General features: G+C 46.2%; 1 protein-coding gene across 16 annotated transcripts in view; it reads left to right on the forward strand.

The window, feature by feature from the left end:
- Kif1b (kinesin family member 1B) overlaps positions 1–16,334 on the forward strand; it is a 145,295-nt gene that overhangs the window by 112,810 nt on the left and 16,151 nt on the right. For 8 of the 16 annotated variants that reach the window (XM_004863617.3, XM_004863616.3, XM_087214450.1 and 5 more), the window contains 7 exons: positions 2,074–2,164; positions 3,863–3,981; positions 4,838–4,917; positions 7,229–7,337; positions 8,970–9,036; positions 9,811–9,895; positions 11,995–12,100. In XM_004863617.3, the coding sequence (XP_004863674.2) occupies positions 2,074–2,164; positions 3,863–3,981; positions 4,838–4,917; positions 7,229–7,337; positions 8,970–9,036; positions 9,811–9,895; positions 11,995–12,100 (657 nt within the window). The remainder of the gene's footprint in view (positions 1–2,073; positions 2,165–3,862; positions 3,982–4,837; positions 4,918–7,228; positions 7,338–8,969; positions 9,037–9,810; positions 9,896–11,994; positions 12,101–16,334) is intronic. The other 8 variants (XM_021243464.2, XM_021243474.2, XM_021243468.2 and 5 more) reach the window with 1 other exon arrangement.

Below are 16,334 nucleotides of genomic sequence, written 5' to 3' on the forward strand. Positions count from 1 at the left end.
TTTCTGCATCAGTTAAGAGAAGCTGGGCTGAGATTTAGCTCAGTGGTTTCGCTGCCTGCTGCGCAAGTGCAAGGACCCAAGTTCAATCCCTGGTACCAAAAAAACCCAAAAAAACAATTAAGAAAAGCTAATCTGTAGAAAAGACGTGGCAGTTTCGTTTCTCATCTACCTAGGAGCTTTTTCTATCCCAAAGCACCCTGAAACCCTGTCCTCTAGGTGCTTCCTTCCCAAGAACTCCCTAGAAAATCACTTCCCATGAATCTTAAAGTTTCTATACCTCCACACATCAATATATCTTCCGGTATGGGCTGCAATACCAGAAAAAGAAGTCTAGCCCCTCTGTACCTACGGCCTGCCCTGTGCCAGTGGTGCCACCACAGCTGCCATAGAGTTCCACCGTCCCCACCCTTCATGTGTGTGCTCCCTTCCTGGGGTCCCATGCAGTTCCTGAAGCATTGCTTTTATGTAGGATGTAGCCAGCTGTTGTGTCCAGTGTGATCACTGCATAGTAAGGCACTAATGTTGTTTGCTGTAACTCGTGATTGTCATTGACATATCAGCAGTCCAGTCTTGATTTCACTAACACCCTCCATTCCAGTAGGACAGACATGGCTAGATGAATGGGAGGGCTTTCACTGTTGTTCTGATGAGCCAGGTGATACGTTTTATGGAAAACACCTAACACCTGTTTGGTTCACTGATGTCTGAGATGACATTAGGAGTGTCACCCTTCGTCCTCACACCCTGAAAAAACATCACCTCCATCTGGTGTTAGCTGTGGAGATGAGAGTCTGTGACCCTGGAGGAAGAAGTCTCAGGTTCCCTGGGCTTTACTTGGCTCCCAGCTGGCCTGTGGAGGGAAGAGGCTTCCATGTGGCCATGCCCCGGAGATCCTGACTCACCAGGAGCCCACAGGCTCTGTAGCACTGACAATGGCAGATCAGGCCCACTGATGCCCATGGGGTGTGTCTGGTAGGTATGATGTGTAGTCAGGAGATGAAAAAATGGGGCAAAGTAAGTAGGAAGAGGAGAAGGAAGAGATATGAGGGAAAAGGAGAAGCAGCAAGCAGCCAAGGGTGCTCGCAGCACAAGATGCAGCAGTGCCAGCCGTCCCATCCTGGTAGCAGTGACTGGAGCACTGCACTGCAGTAGGCTGCTGTTCTCAGGCTCGGTGAGCTCATGTGGGAGATAAGGGGTCCATACTACGGGTCAGAGTATTTCCCTTCCTCTCCCTCCTTTTTTCTTTCTGTGCTGTGTCAGTGGTATTTTATTTTATTTACTTTTTGGTGCTAAGGATTGAACCCAGGCCTTCATGCATGCTAAGCACACCCTCTGCCCCAGCCCAAGGGGTCCTTCTCATCGATTTTTCTATCCAGCAGTAAATCTTTGTGTTGAGTATTCTTTAATTCTCCTCTTCTTTTTATTTCAGACTAATAATAGGGAGGGAGAACATAGCGGCTCATTATTTGTGAAAATAAGTAAACATAGCCCGATGATTCTACAAGTATTTCTAGGGTGTCTTCTTTGCATCAAGCCCTGTGGGAAAACACTTGCTGTCTGTCAGGAAGGAAGACAGGCCCATAAGTACATTGTTACAGAGAGGTCTGAGTTGGGGGGTGCTTTCTGGAAGAGGAGACATTGGAATCCGCTCTTGACTGGGTATGTGAAAGGCTGCTGGCCATGTGCACCATACACAGGCTTTTAGTCTTACCTCACAGAAGCCGGAATCTGCCACATTTTTTCTGCACAAAATTATTTCATTGTTTTTATTTGCAATAAAAACTTAGACAAAAGAACAGGAGTTGGTTGGATTCACTTTTTCACTTGAAGCATTCTTGCATATACATCCACATAGCTGAGTGATCAGGGTCAGTTATTTTTGTCATTTTGAAGTGAAATTTAAAATGGTGTCTATATGATATGGGAAATGTTCTTGAGAAGGAAATGCAAATAACTGATCAGTTGAGAATCTGCCTAAGTAGCATGCTTCTTATTGTTGATCCAAGTTGGATTCTTAAAGCAGAGGTCCTAAGGAAATTATTTTATGCAACATTCACCTCTCTTTTTATTAAGCTTCTTGCATCGCCATGATGAAGCGTTCTCCACTGAACCCCTCAAAAACAACGGCAGAGGAAGTCCCCTGGGCTTTTATCATGTGCAGAATGTGAGTGACCCAGACCTCTTTGCCAAACACATCCGGGTTTGTGGTGCCTTTATCTGCTGCAGAAAGCTGATCGGGTAACACTGTGGTTGGGGGTGAGGAGTCACGGAGAGAGTGGACAATAGAGGGAGTGGCCAGAGCAGTGAGGTCATCCTCAGGGACAGAGCGGCCAGCCTCTTATCAGAATGACAATAGGCTCAGTAGCTGGCTGGCTAGTCCAGCAATAAAATCTTCCATCAGTCTGAATGAAGTGAGTTGTTTCCATGCTTCTGTCTTAGAAAAACAGCATGTTTAATGCCAGTTTTGTCAAAGTTAATGGATTGGCCTTTAAACTGTAGAATTCTTACATTGTTTGGTTGCAAGGAATGTAGATGATATTAAACCACTTCTGTAGCTAAATGAAGACTCAAAGTCTGTTTCCCTTGTAGCTAATGCTATGATCAACCTACTAGTGCCCCTTACAGCCTTCTTTACACATGGAATAGGGAAGCAGATTTCCCATCTCTGCATGAAATTCCATTTGAACTCTGATCCCAAGCCATCTTCATCACAGCAGCCTACATTCATTGAGAACTGATTTTGTGTCAGTCCCTATTCTAAGTATTTTCTGTGCCATTTAATCTTCACCGTTACACCATAGACTAATAATCCATATATTACAGGTGAGGTAACTGAGGCACCAAGCAGTGAAAATCACTCACTAAGGTTACAAAGCTAGGAATGGGCTGAGATCATAGAGAGATGTGGCTCTAACATCCAGATCTTCACTACTACATGAAACTCTCTCAACCACTTGGCAAATCATGTCCATTCTGTAAAGTAACGGAGGAAACGACAGCGCCTAAGATGGAGCAAACACGAAACACCCTGTTTTCTTTTTTGTGGTTGTACATTGTGCATCCATGTGTATTGAATAAGTCCTGACTAGCTGCTGTGCATGAATGCCATGCCTGACACGTCTGGGGAGTGTAGATGAATCACCGGTGCCCCCGGGGAGCTTCGAATTGTGCTAGGGGAGTAAAATGCTGTTGTTCACATGGAGCAACTTGGGGAAAGTATCCACTACATGCGGTGGGAATAGAGAAAGGGAAAGTTATTTCCATGTGCAAAGATGTAGTACATTACCTTTTTTGGTTGGAGGGAAAAGTTGGACGGAGAGAAGAGGTAGAGAGCCATCTGGAGAAGGTGGTATTTGTAAGGAAGGCTGTGTCAATCTTGGCCCTATGGGGCCGGGGATTTAGCTCAGTGGTTCTGGCGCCTGCCTTGAAAGCACAAGGTTCCGAGTTCGATCTCCCATCTCCGGTACCAAAAACAAAAAAAAACAAAAAAAATCTTGCCCCTGTGCCTGGCTGGTAGTGAACAGCTATCTGTCCTTGAAAGTTAGGAATGACTTAGGTGCTTGGGGTATAGGAAGGGCCTTCCTGGCAGGAAGGAGAGAGTGGGAGAAGGAGCAGCGGCAGGTGAGTGTGAGCTGCAGCAGTAAGTGGGCGAAGGGCAGCAGGGGCGAGCTCATCTGGGGCATACAGTGGGGCCTCCTCATGGCTGGAGCTGAGTGGCTGTATGTAGGACAAAGAGGCCTGCTCAAGTGAACCTCCAGGACATACTCAGGCTTTGTGGTATTAAAGTCCCGCTTAAAGCAAAAATGTGTACTTTCTTGTAACAAATCTTTCACTAACCTTATTTGGCTTTATTCCTTATTAGATTGCGGTGGAGGTCACAGAGTCATTTGTGGACTATATCAAAACCAAGCCTATTGTATTTGAAGTCTTTGGGCATTATCAGCAGCACCCACTTCATCTGCAAGGACAGGACCTTAGCAGGTTTGGACCAGATAAGCAAAGACTTTGGTTATGACAATTTGGATTTTTAGTTTCTCAGTTGCTGGAAAGGAAGAACTCTTTTGAGGGATTCAGATAACTAAATGGCACTTTATATATTACCTTGAATTTCCTTTTGAAAAAATTTACTACCTTTTTCTTTTCTTTTTTATAAAAATCAATCATTTTGTCTACATTACCCTTAAGGCTTCTGACCTGTATGCCCTTGTACTAAATCCCCACGGACAATTGAAGGTTTTTTGGGGGGGGAGGGTACCAGGGATCGAACTCGGGACCTTGTGCTTGTGAGGCAGGCAGTGGAACCACTGAGCTAAATTCCCGGCCTTTACTACCTTTTTCTAGCTTCCTAATCACTATTTTAGACAGAGCAAATTGGAGTTTGCCCACCTGAGCTTTGCCACTTCTTTGTGCAAGGAGTTTGAATAGGGTAGGAAGTTGGGGTAATATGGATACAACATGAAAAGTGTTCCTAAAAACCCTCAGTTTTATGAAATAGAATCTGTAAGTGGAATTATCAGAATAGATGAGGAGAGCAGGACAGGTTTCTGGATGGTGCTGGTGTTAGCATTAACAGACGAATTTTCTTATTATTAGCTGTGAATCACAGGGGAATTTTAATTAAGATGCATTAGCCTGTGTTACTATGTGGGATTATGTCTGATAGCCCATATCATGCCAGAGTTGAAACATGCCATTAATATCAGCATCCAACTCTAAAGCGCTGAAGAAATTTATCTTCCTAGGCTGGGGATTTAGCTTGCTGGTTCTGCTTCCTGCCTCGCAAGCACAAGGACCTGAGTTCGATCCCTGGTACCAAAAAAAAAAAAAATCCAAAAAGAAATTTATCTTTCTCTCCTTGCAGTCCGCCTCAGCCTTCTCGACGATTCTTCCCTCCACCCATGCCACTCTCCAAGCCAGGTGAGCACAGCTCTACTCTGCCCAATCTCCTCTGTGTCGACACATCCTTGTTCTGAGTGTCCAGATAAAAACCACACTGGAATTCTTCCTCCTCTTCTGCATATCTTTATGTATTCCTGCTCCTCTCGAATGCACCTAGCAGGAACTGGAATTCTTGGTTCCAGATGTAAGAAGTAATAGGGCCCTATCTCTGTTGGTTCTCTGCTCTTCTCAGCAGATTTTTATAACCTCCCTTTCCCTAAATCCCCTTGTTTTGTGTGTAACCCCTGTCAGTGACTGAGTATTTCCTCATGTGTTAAATATATTCTGCATATTCAATCATGTTGCTTTTGTTGTTGTTTTGTTTTCCTTAGAGCAGACTGACAAGCAGTAACTGCATGCGTTTTGTTTAGTGCATGTATACCCTGGGCGATGCATGTGTATGTCATTGCCATTAGCATTTCTCACAGCCTCAACAGTTATCTTTTCTTTGGAGTGAGAATATTCAAAATTTTCTCTTCAGCTGTTTTGAAATATACATTAATGTTAATTCTGCTCACCCCTTAGAGTACTAGAACTTGCTCCTCCTCATTTGTCTTGTTTTGATTTTTCTTTCTTTTCATCCATTTTCCTTCCTGCCCCCTTGCCACACTCATCCCACCCGTGCTCATTCTGCGTCCTCTGTGCTTCTCATCTCCATCTCCATCGGCCTTCAGACCATGAACGAAAGATTGAGCTGATTTGGTTTCTCATGTCTGGCTCTGTGAATGTGCATGTGCTGGACATGCTTTCTGAGCATGCCAGTGTGCTTGCATCCTCTGCTGTCGGCACCTTCCAGAACAAGGCTGACCCAGTGCCGCCTTTTCTCTTTCTGCCAGTGCCCAGCTGCCAGAGTGAGAGGGTACCCAAACGAGATGGTTAGTAGCTGCCTTAGCTCTGCCCTAGATGTAGAACCAACCTCCGGGGCTGGCCCTCAGGCCTGGCTCACAGGGAATGAAACATCGACGTTTCTACCTGCTTCTCAAGCTAACCGTAGAGTTCAGCACACTGTCCGAGTCACACCACATTTCCTTCAGAGAGGCTTTAGGAAGCCCCTCCACCTCGACCTCTTCCACGTCATCCCAGGGGAGCGGGCTCCTGATCTTTCTTTGTCTACAATAGTTTTCTTAATTTTAAAGATTTTTATTAGTAGTTGTTTTTTTGTTTGGTTTTGGTTTTGGTTTGGGCTTTGATTTTTTCCGTGGTGCTGGGGATCCAATCCAAGGCCTCATGCATGCCAGGCAGGTGCTCTCCCCCTGAGGTACACCCCCTGTCCTTGTTTTCGTAGTACCTGTGGTTTAGTCCACTGCCCCTCATCTGGCTGCCAGAAACAGTGACCTCACTCTCTTCCTGGCTAGTATCACAGGGCATGTGAAGCCCAGCTGGGCGAGTACTGCTGATAGGTGGCCTGCTTGAATAGTGCTGCATGATTCATAAAGCCCCTAAATGGATTATGTTGTGGCCTTCACAATACCTCTTCAAGTTAGCAACGTATATGTTATGACCTGCATTTTATAAATTGAGACAAACTAACAGAGGGCAGGCATCTTAACTAAAGTCACAGAGTATCAGTGCTATCAGGAAGAGGGATTTAAAGCTGAAGAATATGTAATAGAAGCTCATTTACAGATTAAACCAGTGGTCCCCAGAACTGACTGCATGTTGGAATCACCTGGGAAACATAAGCCTAGAATGAGTGACTGTCCCATCCTAGAGACTTTGATTTGAGTAATCTGGGCCTTGCCATCTTTAAGATCCCTGGTGACCATGTGACCATGTAGCTCAGTCTTGCCTAGCATGTGCAAGCTCCTGGGTTCAATCTCCAGTACCACAAAAACAAATAAAATCCCAGGTGACTCTAGGCAAAGGGAGGTCGGGAGCCCCAGGCTGGAGCTGGGCATGTGCTGCAACTGAACAGTTCCCGTGAACCCCAGGGCATTTGAGGCCATCCCCAGGTGCTTTCCAGGCCCTGGGTCTCCCATGCTCTCCAAGGTGATGACAGGCCACAAACAGGAGCCTCTGGAATGCCAGGGTTTTTTAATGGTCTTATAGGACACATTTATTTTGCACAAAACCCATTTCTCATCTTTGGAGACAGTCTTTTAAGAAGGAAAGGTAGCGGCCATCCATCCCCCTTGCTCTCCGAATCAGAGGCACTAGTTTAGTTGACTGACGTTTCTTTGGGTCTTCTGCTGCCTTTCTCAAGTATGTCCTTGAAGACTGACTTTAGAGAAGCCTGTGCTTTGCTAAGTAAATAAGGCAAATTTTGACATTTTCTAAAAACTTTTGAAAGTTCCAGCCACCAAGTTAAACACCATGAGCAAAACCAGCCTCGGCCAAAGCATGAGCAAGTATGACCTCCTGGTTTGGTTTGAGATCAGTGAACTGGAGCCTACAGGAGAGTAAGTCCAACTTTGTAAATTTTTAAATAAAGCATTTCAAGTTTAGAAAATATAATTTTGAGTCTCTTCTATTTATGTTCATGAATCATTATCATTGTCAGCATTCAATTTTTAATTGAATTTTTGTGATCTTAGTATATCTCTTTGATTAGAAGTTTGCCAGAGAACTGAATATCCAGTATAATAATTTGCCTTTTTAGGGCCATGGATTTAGCTCAGTGGTTCTGCTGCCTGCCTCACAAGCGCAAACTCCCAAGTTTGATCCCCAGTACAAAAAAAAAAAAAAAAAAATTTGCCTTTTTAGCAACAGCAAGGAGGTGGAGACTGCACTTGGTTCTGAGGGCAGAGCATTACATTGTGGTTTTACCATAAGCAGAGCAGCAGGAGTAGGCAGTGGCAGATATAGTCAAAGGAGGGAATTTAGCTCAGTGGTTCTGCTGCCTGCTTAAGGGAAGGGTCTGCAGCAGAATGTTCCCCCAGACTACTGCTCCTCAACTGTGGCACTATTTTGAGCCAGATTATTCTCCACTGTGGGCAGCTGTCCCATGTTGTAGGGTGTCTTGCAGTATCCCTGGCCTCTGTCTACAAAATGCCAGTAGCACCTGCCCTGAAGTTGTGACAACCATAAATGTCTCTAGACATTTTGGCAGAGCCTGACAAATGTCCCTTGGGGTCAAAGTCACCTTTCTGCTTTTGGCTTCTTTTGGGAACCCCTGTTTTACTTTTTTTTTGGGGGGGGGTACCAGAGATTGATCTCAGGACCTTGCAAGGCAGGCCAGGTGCCACTAAACTAAATTCCCGCCCTGGAACCCCTGTTTTTTTGATAACAGGGATCAAACTCGGGTCCTTGTGCTTGCGCAACAGGTGACAAAACCGCTGAGCTAAATCCCCAGCCTGGAACCCCTGTTTTAGAACAGTGTGATCAACATCAGCTTACTCGTCTCTCTGAGCTGTGTTAGAATGTGATGAGTATAATTATTATTTATTGTTATCACTAAAGGCTTTTGGAAAAACACAGAAGAGATCCTACTTCTGAAACAGGGGCAAGGGGCTGTATCAGTTCATGTAAAAGGCAGGGGATAGATGTTACTGAATGTGCTGGGTATGGTGGCACACAGCACTCCAGTGGCTGAGGCAGGAGGATTGCTTTGAGTTCAAGGCCAGCCTGAACTATAATAGCAAGACCTTGTCTCAGACAAACAAAAAAACAGTTACCAAATGTTCCTCTGTGTATAAATGCTGAGAACCACCATTGTGTTTGGACCAGGAACTATTAATATTAAGTCCTTACCATGCATAAGACACTGGTACATCAATCCTGTATGCGGTTGAGGAATTTAGCTTTCATAGACAGATCTGTAATGTGATTATGACCAGTGTTATGAGGGAGGGCGTATTTCCTGTCAGTTGCCATTGCACTCAATCCATTGCTTACTGAATTCTTATTATGCAAGGGGCAGAGGTGGAAGCAAACGACATTGCTGTCCTTTGAGCATGTTAGTAAGGATGGCGAGATGTCTATAAGTGGAAACAGCTGTAGATGCGGATGGATGAGTGATTAAATGGGCTGCAGTGACCAGGGAAGGCCTCGAAGGTCCAGTCACACTTTTGTCCTTTGCGTTTCTCTTTCAGGTACATCCCGGCTGTGGTTGACCATACTGCAGGGTTACCCTGCCAGGGGACGTTTCTGCTTCACCAGGTACTAAGGCAGGAACAAAACAGGGCCTAGGAGGGAACACCAAAGATGTTAGATAAGAAACAGAGCTTTCTTTTTCTCAACTTTTATCTCTATTTCAAAGATGGGGGCTGGGAGGGGATGTTGACCTGTTATCCTGTGCTGGAGATTGAACTCAGGGCTGGGGGGGGCGGCGGTTGGTACTGGGGATCGAACTTGGGACCTTGTGTTTGCGAGGCAGGCAGTGGCACCACTGAGCTAAATCCCTGGCCCTGAACTGTTTTGTTTTTAATGTTTCTTCCTCAGACCTTAGCTTATATGTACCCTTACTTTATATTTTAGAATAGCTATTTTGAAAAAAAATTATTTCCTTCAATTACTGTAATTTGTGCAGCTCCCATATTGCTTTTTTATGCCTTTCGTAATGTTTGGAAGCTTGTTCTTAACAGAGGTAAAGGATAACAGTTTTAAATTTAACGGGCTATAATTTAGACTTTGAAATGTAACATCCCCTTTGGTAAATCAAAAACAAGTGCACTCAGTGCTCAGAACTGCTGCCCCAGGGGGGATGGGGCTGGGAGTCCCGCACTCACATCCCAGCAGGGCCTTGCTCTTCAGACCGGGTCAGAACCTGACTGACTGGTGCTCACGGCTTGACCCGTCCCCTTGGTGAGGACAGCTTTCCCCTCCCTCTCCATACCTCTCCTTGCTGCCCATCCCCACCATACAGTCCAGAAAACAAGCAAGAGGAAATGATGGGGTGCCCCAGCTGAACTGCACCCCTGTTCCCTCACCCAGGGCATCCAGCGAAGGATCACAGTGACCATCATCCACGAGAAGGGGAGTGAGCTGCACTGGAAAGACGTCCGGGAGCTGGTGGTAGGTGAGTGCACTCCTCCAGCTGAGGGCAGAGCCTGATGCTCAGAGTATCATGCCTTAGGGTATGAAGGCCTTGAGTTTGGAACACTATCGAAGGGCTGAGCGTGCAGCTCAGCAGCAGAGCGTTTGCCTGGTAGGTACAAGGCCAGGCCCTGATCCCAAGCATATCACGCACACGCACATGCGCGTGCGCAGTGAAACACTTCTCAGCTCTCCTCCATCTAATCCGTTGTTTTACCTAGTTACAATGGGTATGGTTCTTTGCTGGATGAGGGGAGAGGACCTAAACCAAGTCTCTTCTCATTATGAGCTTGCAGTTAGTTGGGGAGACAACAGACACATGTACAAAACAGTTGCATGAGTGAGCACCAAATTGAGGACAAGGGAAGAAGGCCCCTGCTGAGAGAATTAGCACCAAAGGCCATCGGAGAGGAGGACTAGAGTAACTTTGAGGGGAGGGCTCTGAACAGGTGCAGGAGAATTGCAAGGGTCTTGTTACTTTGTTTTCTGATACAAATAGTTGGAGTAAGAAAGGCAGGAATGTGCTTGACGTGCAAATGGCAGAGTGGGGAAATGAGGCACATCGCCACTGTGTGGCTGCAGACCCCCATGTGGCCATAGACCCAGTGTGAGCTGTAGAATGGAGTCTGAGGCAGCGGTGCAGAACCTTTTGTTGTCATGACCTCTTAGGCTGTGGCAAAGCCTCAGAATTATGGTTTTGTGAGACGGTCTCGCTATGTAGTTAGGCTGGCCTTGAATCACTTTGTAGCTCAGGCTGGCCTTGAACTCATGTTGATCCTCCTGCCTCAGCCTCCTGAGTGCTGGCATTACAAGCACAGTTTACATTACAATGCCCACACTTGGCTCAGAGTTATGTTTTTAACTGAGGAAAATAAAGTATATAGGGTTAGAAAGGAAACGAATGAATTGAAATATAACCTAAGAAGAATTAAACAGACTCATGATATGAGTTCTTCTTTATTGTTACATTAAATAACAGGATCTAATAGTGAATCTAGTTTGTATCATTTCACAATGGTGAGGAATGGAAAAGGTATTTTAGGACAATTTGATGGGGAAACATCCTGGTTTCTGCAAAAGACAGGGTCACCAGCGCTGCAAATCCCTTCTGGTTCATTGCCCTCCAGAGTTCAAGGAAAACGCCACATTTCAGTTAGAGATGTAATCTTTTTCTCCGGAAGCTGAGGCAGGAGGGTCCCTGTGAGTTGGAGGCCAGCCTGAACTACAAAGTGAGATCCTGAAGATACAATCTTTTTTCCCATCCAAGCCAATGGATGCTTCTAGTTCTGTCCACAGATCCGCTGTCTCCACAGATTAAGAACCCCGGAAGGGAGATTTTACTCTCTCCTGCCAGGGGCTGTTGTTTTCAAGTTTTTTCAGAATTAATTTTTATATGGAGCCCTAATAAACAGGACAGAAAAGATTTTTTTGGTCAAAAAGTGTAGGGGAGGATGCAGAGGCAGTGGCTGTAGGCTTCTCCGAAGAGTTCTGGGATTTGATTGGTGGGCTCCGTGTTCCTGGTACCTTCTGAATGCTCTAAAATGTTGTTTAACCCTCGTGACAGTCACATAAGGGAAGACTTGGTGTTGTTAGAAACCGGGGCTCAGAGAAGGAGGAGCAGAATGCCAGCAGCTTGAAGCTGGAGAGGAAAGGAGCCTTGATTGAGCCATAGTCCAGCTCGTGCCAAGATGCCCTTACCGTCCGTGCAGTGCTGTGCCCCGAAGTGTTAATTTGGGAGCAGAGCTGTAGCATTCTGAGCAAGAAAGTGGTACAGTGAAGTCAGTGACTAAAGAAGTTTGTACAAGATGAGCGTGAGCCAGGTTGGAGCAGGGGAGCTGCAGAGCCAGGGACCAGATGAATGGCTGGCTGCTTGCAGATCAAAGGGAAGGTGGCCTCTGCGAGCGGGGCAGTGTCATTGCAAATAAAAGCTGGGGTAAATGTGAGGGGTCAGGCTTCTCAGCTGGCTATATGGGGGTGGGAGGGAGCTGGCTGTGGAAACAGGCAGGAGCCTGTGGCTGACCACATGCTCTTCCAGCAGCTGCAGTTACAGAGATATATTCTTGCTTTCATCCTTTCCTGTAGGCCGGATTAGAAATAAACCCGAGGTGGATGAAGCTGCAGTCGATGCCATCCTCTCCCTAAATATCATCTCTGCCAAGTACCTGAAGTCTTCGCACAACTCCAGCAGGTAGGGCACCGTGAGCAGTAGGTACCACGTCAGATCCCTTATTTCTTAATGGCTTCCTGTGCTGTCTCACCTCGGAAATCCCTGCCTCCTCCCACACCCTCCTGCTCTCCAAAAAGAAAGAAAGCAGTGACGAGATGCTTGTGTACTCAGTCACCATGAGGGCATGGAAACACTGCATCCCAAGTGGAGTTGGAGGATATGTAACTCAGTGAAAAAGAAAAAGCAAAGTTCACGCCGCCTGGGGTTTAAAGTACGGGTTATGCGGAGGCTGACTGCTTCTGGTGACCTGGCTGTTGTGGAGGAAGCTTTGTCACTCCTAAGTGGCATGGACATGGGCACTCCAGGGACAGTGAAGCCTCTCTGTTTGCTTTTGCCACAGCTGGAGTAGGCTCACATAGCACTTGCTTCTCATTTTCGCTCACACTTCATGTTGACAAATTAATGTAAACTCTTAGGACCAAGACTGGCTGCTCTAAATAACACATTTTATTTTCAACTTTAACACATTCCCACTGGCTTGCACCATGGGTGATTGGCTATTTGACATCACATGAGACATACTAATTATGGCCCTGTCGTGGACATGTTAAACTAGCTTTTCTTTACCCTTTTTCAACACGGATGACAGATATGCATGAAATGTGTGGCCATCCTGCTTCCTGTGTGCAACTGAGACTCAAGCTGCTGGGTCCTCTGCTCCCCGGGAAAGACCATGTTCCTTGTCCCCTTAGGCCTGGGGAGCAGGGGCTGCCAGGAGTTCTGGGTGGCCACCTTCACCTGCTGAGTCCCCTGTGCTCTGTCTGCTCTGAAAAGTGTACTCATATCTGTGTTGGGAGTAAGACAACGGGCAGAAACAGGGTGAAAAATTGGGCCAGGATTCATTTTTCCCCTTGTATTTCAATTTTGCATAGGAAACAGAAAACAGGAACACATTTCTGCTTTCTTTTCTGTGGAAGAGGAGCTGGGGGCCTGAGGAAAGAGGAAGGAGTGTCAGGAAGGGGTGTGTGCCATGGAGGAAATGGCACAGATACAGAGGGGCTCTCTCCCCTCCCCGGCAGAGCCGTGGCCACTACCATTTCCCTGATGGCAGCAGTCACTCCACATGGTTTTATCTCTTTTGCCAGACTTTTAAAGCCAGTGTTCAGCTGGTGTTCACCACTGGATTTGCTTTGCAATTATAAAAAAGCATCTTAAATTTCCCTAGGATACTTAGCAAGACACTCAGGAAAGGTGGAGTTGGTTGAAATGCTGGTGAGCTTAGCTCGCCTGCATTAGAGTGACCTTGAAAGGCCCTCACACTCTCACCCAGCAGCAGGTCAGGTGCTGTAGGAAGTCAGCATGACTTTGTTAGAAGCAGCTTCTCTTGTGCAGTAGAAGCTTAGAGTTAGTTAATCAAAAGAATGTGGGATCCAAACTCCTTGAGAGACTGAGACAGGATGATCACAGGTTCAAGGGCAGCCTGGGCAATTTAGCAAGACCCTGTTTCAAAATAAAAGGGATTAGGCTATAGCTGAGTGCTCCCAGGACTTAATCCCCAACATTGCAGGGGAAGAAAAAAGAGTTGGTTAAAGTCAAGAATAATAGCCAAGTGTGGTGGTATTACCTATAATCCCAGCACTCCAGAGGTTGAGGAACTCATGGAGATGCTCCTGCCTCAGCCTCCCAAGTCCTGAGATTACAGGCGTGGGCCACCTTTTCATTGATTTCTTAATGTTTAGTCAGATTAGGTGATCCTGATAAACGCAAGTGGTATAAACAGGTTGGGGCCTCTGTGTAGCCTCTTCTTGGGCGTGATTGTCTGGATGCAGGAGACCTGTGTGCAGTGTGGACGTTAGGCATTAGAGTCTAGGAAATGGAGGACGTGCGTTAATATGCTGAGTTGCTACATGAGTTTGGCCAAGGGAGGCTCCATTCTGTCAGAGGCGCCACGTTTCCGCTGGATGGCAGAGCTCCAGTACATGGCGCATGTGTCTCAGAAGGCTTCTCTGATGCGTTGACGGTGGAGGATGACTGAGGAGGACCATTGTTCCTTCTTCCCCATCCTACAGTTGTGCTGATTCGTTAGTTTGGCTTTCTCTCAGTGCCAGTCCTGGTGCCAGGTCCCCGCTGAGGTGTTGGGAACGTGGTCTCCACGCCTCTCTGTACCCCCCCAGGAGAAGTCAGTGTCACCGTGAGGCCTTTGCCATGTTGTGTCCCCAGTCCACTTTCCGTCACTGTGCTCCTTAGCAGATTGTATTAGTCTTTTGTATGTGTGTGTGTGCTTCTCTTTTTTATTTTTCTTGTTTTTTCTTGCTGTGCTAAGGAAAGCCTTTTCTGTGTTTTTGCAGGCTCTTTCTTGATAAGGATATTCCTAGGTGTTTGCTTTTTTAGTTTTTTGGTTTTGTTTTTTTTTTTTGGTACCGGGGGATCAAACTCGGGACCTTGCGCTTTCAAGGTAGGTGCTGGAACCACTGAGCTAAATCCGCAGCCCTGGTGTTTGCTTTTTTGCACGTAGAGAGTCTGGTTTGTCAGAATGTTTTTGTCTGTGTGGCTTTGATTGCCCTTTCAGTGTAGGGGCCTATTCTCCTTGTGGACCTAAGCTGGACCTAGCACACAGCAAGACTGTACCCTGGACCCTAAAACTGATCTTTGTGCTCTGAACTTTTCTTACATTATACACTTTAGCATATAACATAAATGATTTTTAGAGCTCTCAATTATTTCTCATTCCATTTACTCAACTTGGCCATTCTGTTCTTTTGCCTATTCAGGTTTTCCTCTTCTACATTACAAAGTAGAACTTTCTACCCCCCCTTTCCTGGACTCTCAGACTTTATTCTCCCCTTCTCTCTTGCCTGTCCTCTCTCAAACATATGGAAGATTTATTGTTCTGTGGCCTTGCAGAACTGCTCGCTTTCTTCCTTGTTTTCTCCTGGGAGGTGTGGAGACCAGTCTGGCTGTGTGCGCAGCTGAGTCTTTGAGAAGAAATGTCTCACATATTTTTAAACATGAGTCTTATTTGTTTTGTTCTTTTGGAATAGAAACAGTCCTGGCTTTCCCCCGTGTCTCTCTTTCTCTCTCTCTCTCTCATTCACGGGAAGCAAGCTGAGAAGCAAGATGTGACAGTCCAGCCTGGGATGTGATTTGACTGCTGCTCTCAGGACGAGGAGTTTGTAGCTCCGTCTGGGTCCCAGCTGGCTCACGTCACAGGTGCTCCCAGTGGGTGCAGGAGGGTGCTGCAGGGCTGGGGTGCAGCTGGGGTGCAACACTTGCTTGGCACCTGTGAGCTGATCCCCAGTGCCACAGTAAAAGAATAGAGGCCCACAGATGTGACCCTAACATAAGAAATTCATTCTTAATTCACAGTTAATAGCACCAAGTGAGCATGCAGTGTACTTCAGTCCCCTCACACCTCTCTCCTCGATGCTGCCGTTGGTTGTGGCGCAGAGGTGATTTTCTGACCCCTCAGGAGGAGAGCAGGTGTCAGGACTCAGCGCTGTTACTAACCTCGCTTTCATCGGTCCGTTTCTTAAAGCTCTTCTCAAGAACTGCCACATAAGTGGGTATTCCTGCAGAGACAGTTGCCACAACTCCGAAATGAAACAAAAAGAAACTCTTTTTTCCAGTACAGAAAGAATTTAGTGATGTTAAAATTTCCTTGTTTCTATTCTTTTTTTTTTTAAACAGGGTTTTGCTATGTAGTCCAGGCTAGCCTTGAACTCAAGGCAGTCCTCCTGCCTCAGCTTCCCAAGTGCTGGAATTATAGGTGTGCACCACCACACTCAGCCTTTTATGACTCTTGACTCTTCCAACTGAGGCAGTGATCTAAACTTGTGTAGGGAAGTTATGTACACTTCTGTTTTTAGGTTCAGTTTTCACTTAGCCTACCATTAAAATTTTACTGGCAGAAACAAGTACCCGGGCGAGGTAGTGCATGCCCTGTAGTCCCAGTACTCAGGAGGCTGAGGCAGGAGGATTGCTGAAAGGTCAGGCCAGCCTGGGCTACATAGTGAGTCCAAAGCCAGCCTGAACTACATTGCAAGACACTGTCTCAAAAAAAAGAAAAAAACCCCAAAACAAATGAACAAAAAAACTAAGATTGGATTTAAACAGGACTTTGTGGTTGTGTGAAGGGTTTTTGTTGAGCCCAGGAGCCATGGAGAGGCTCCCGTTGTCCGTCACATCCATTGCTGTTGGAGCCTATGGCAACTGTGCCTTAGCCTTGTTATTGCCTCTGTGTTTCTCCGGTGTCTCT

Source organism: Heterocephalus glaber, unplaced genomic scaffold (assembly GCF_053883595.1).
Source record: "Heterocephalus glaber isolate CG9 unplaced genomic scaffold, H.glaber_assembly_v1.0 deba00001447, whole genome shotgun sequence".
NCBI classification, from domain to species: Eukaryota; Metazoa; Chordata; class Mammalia; order Rodentia; family Bathyergidae; genus Heterocephalus; species Heterocephalus glaber.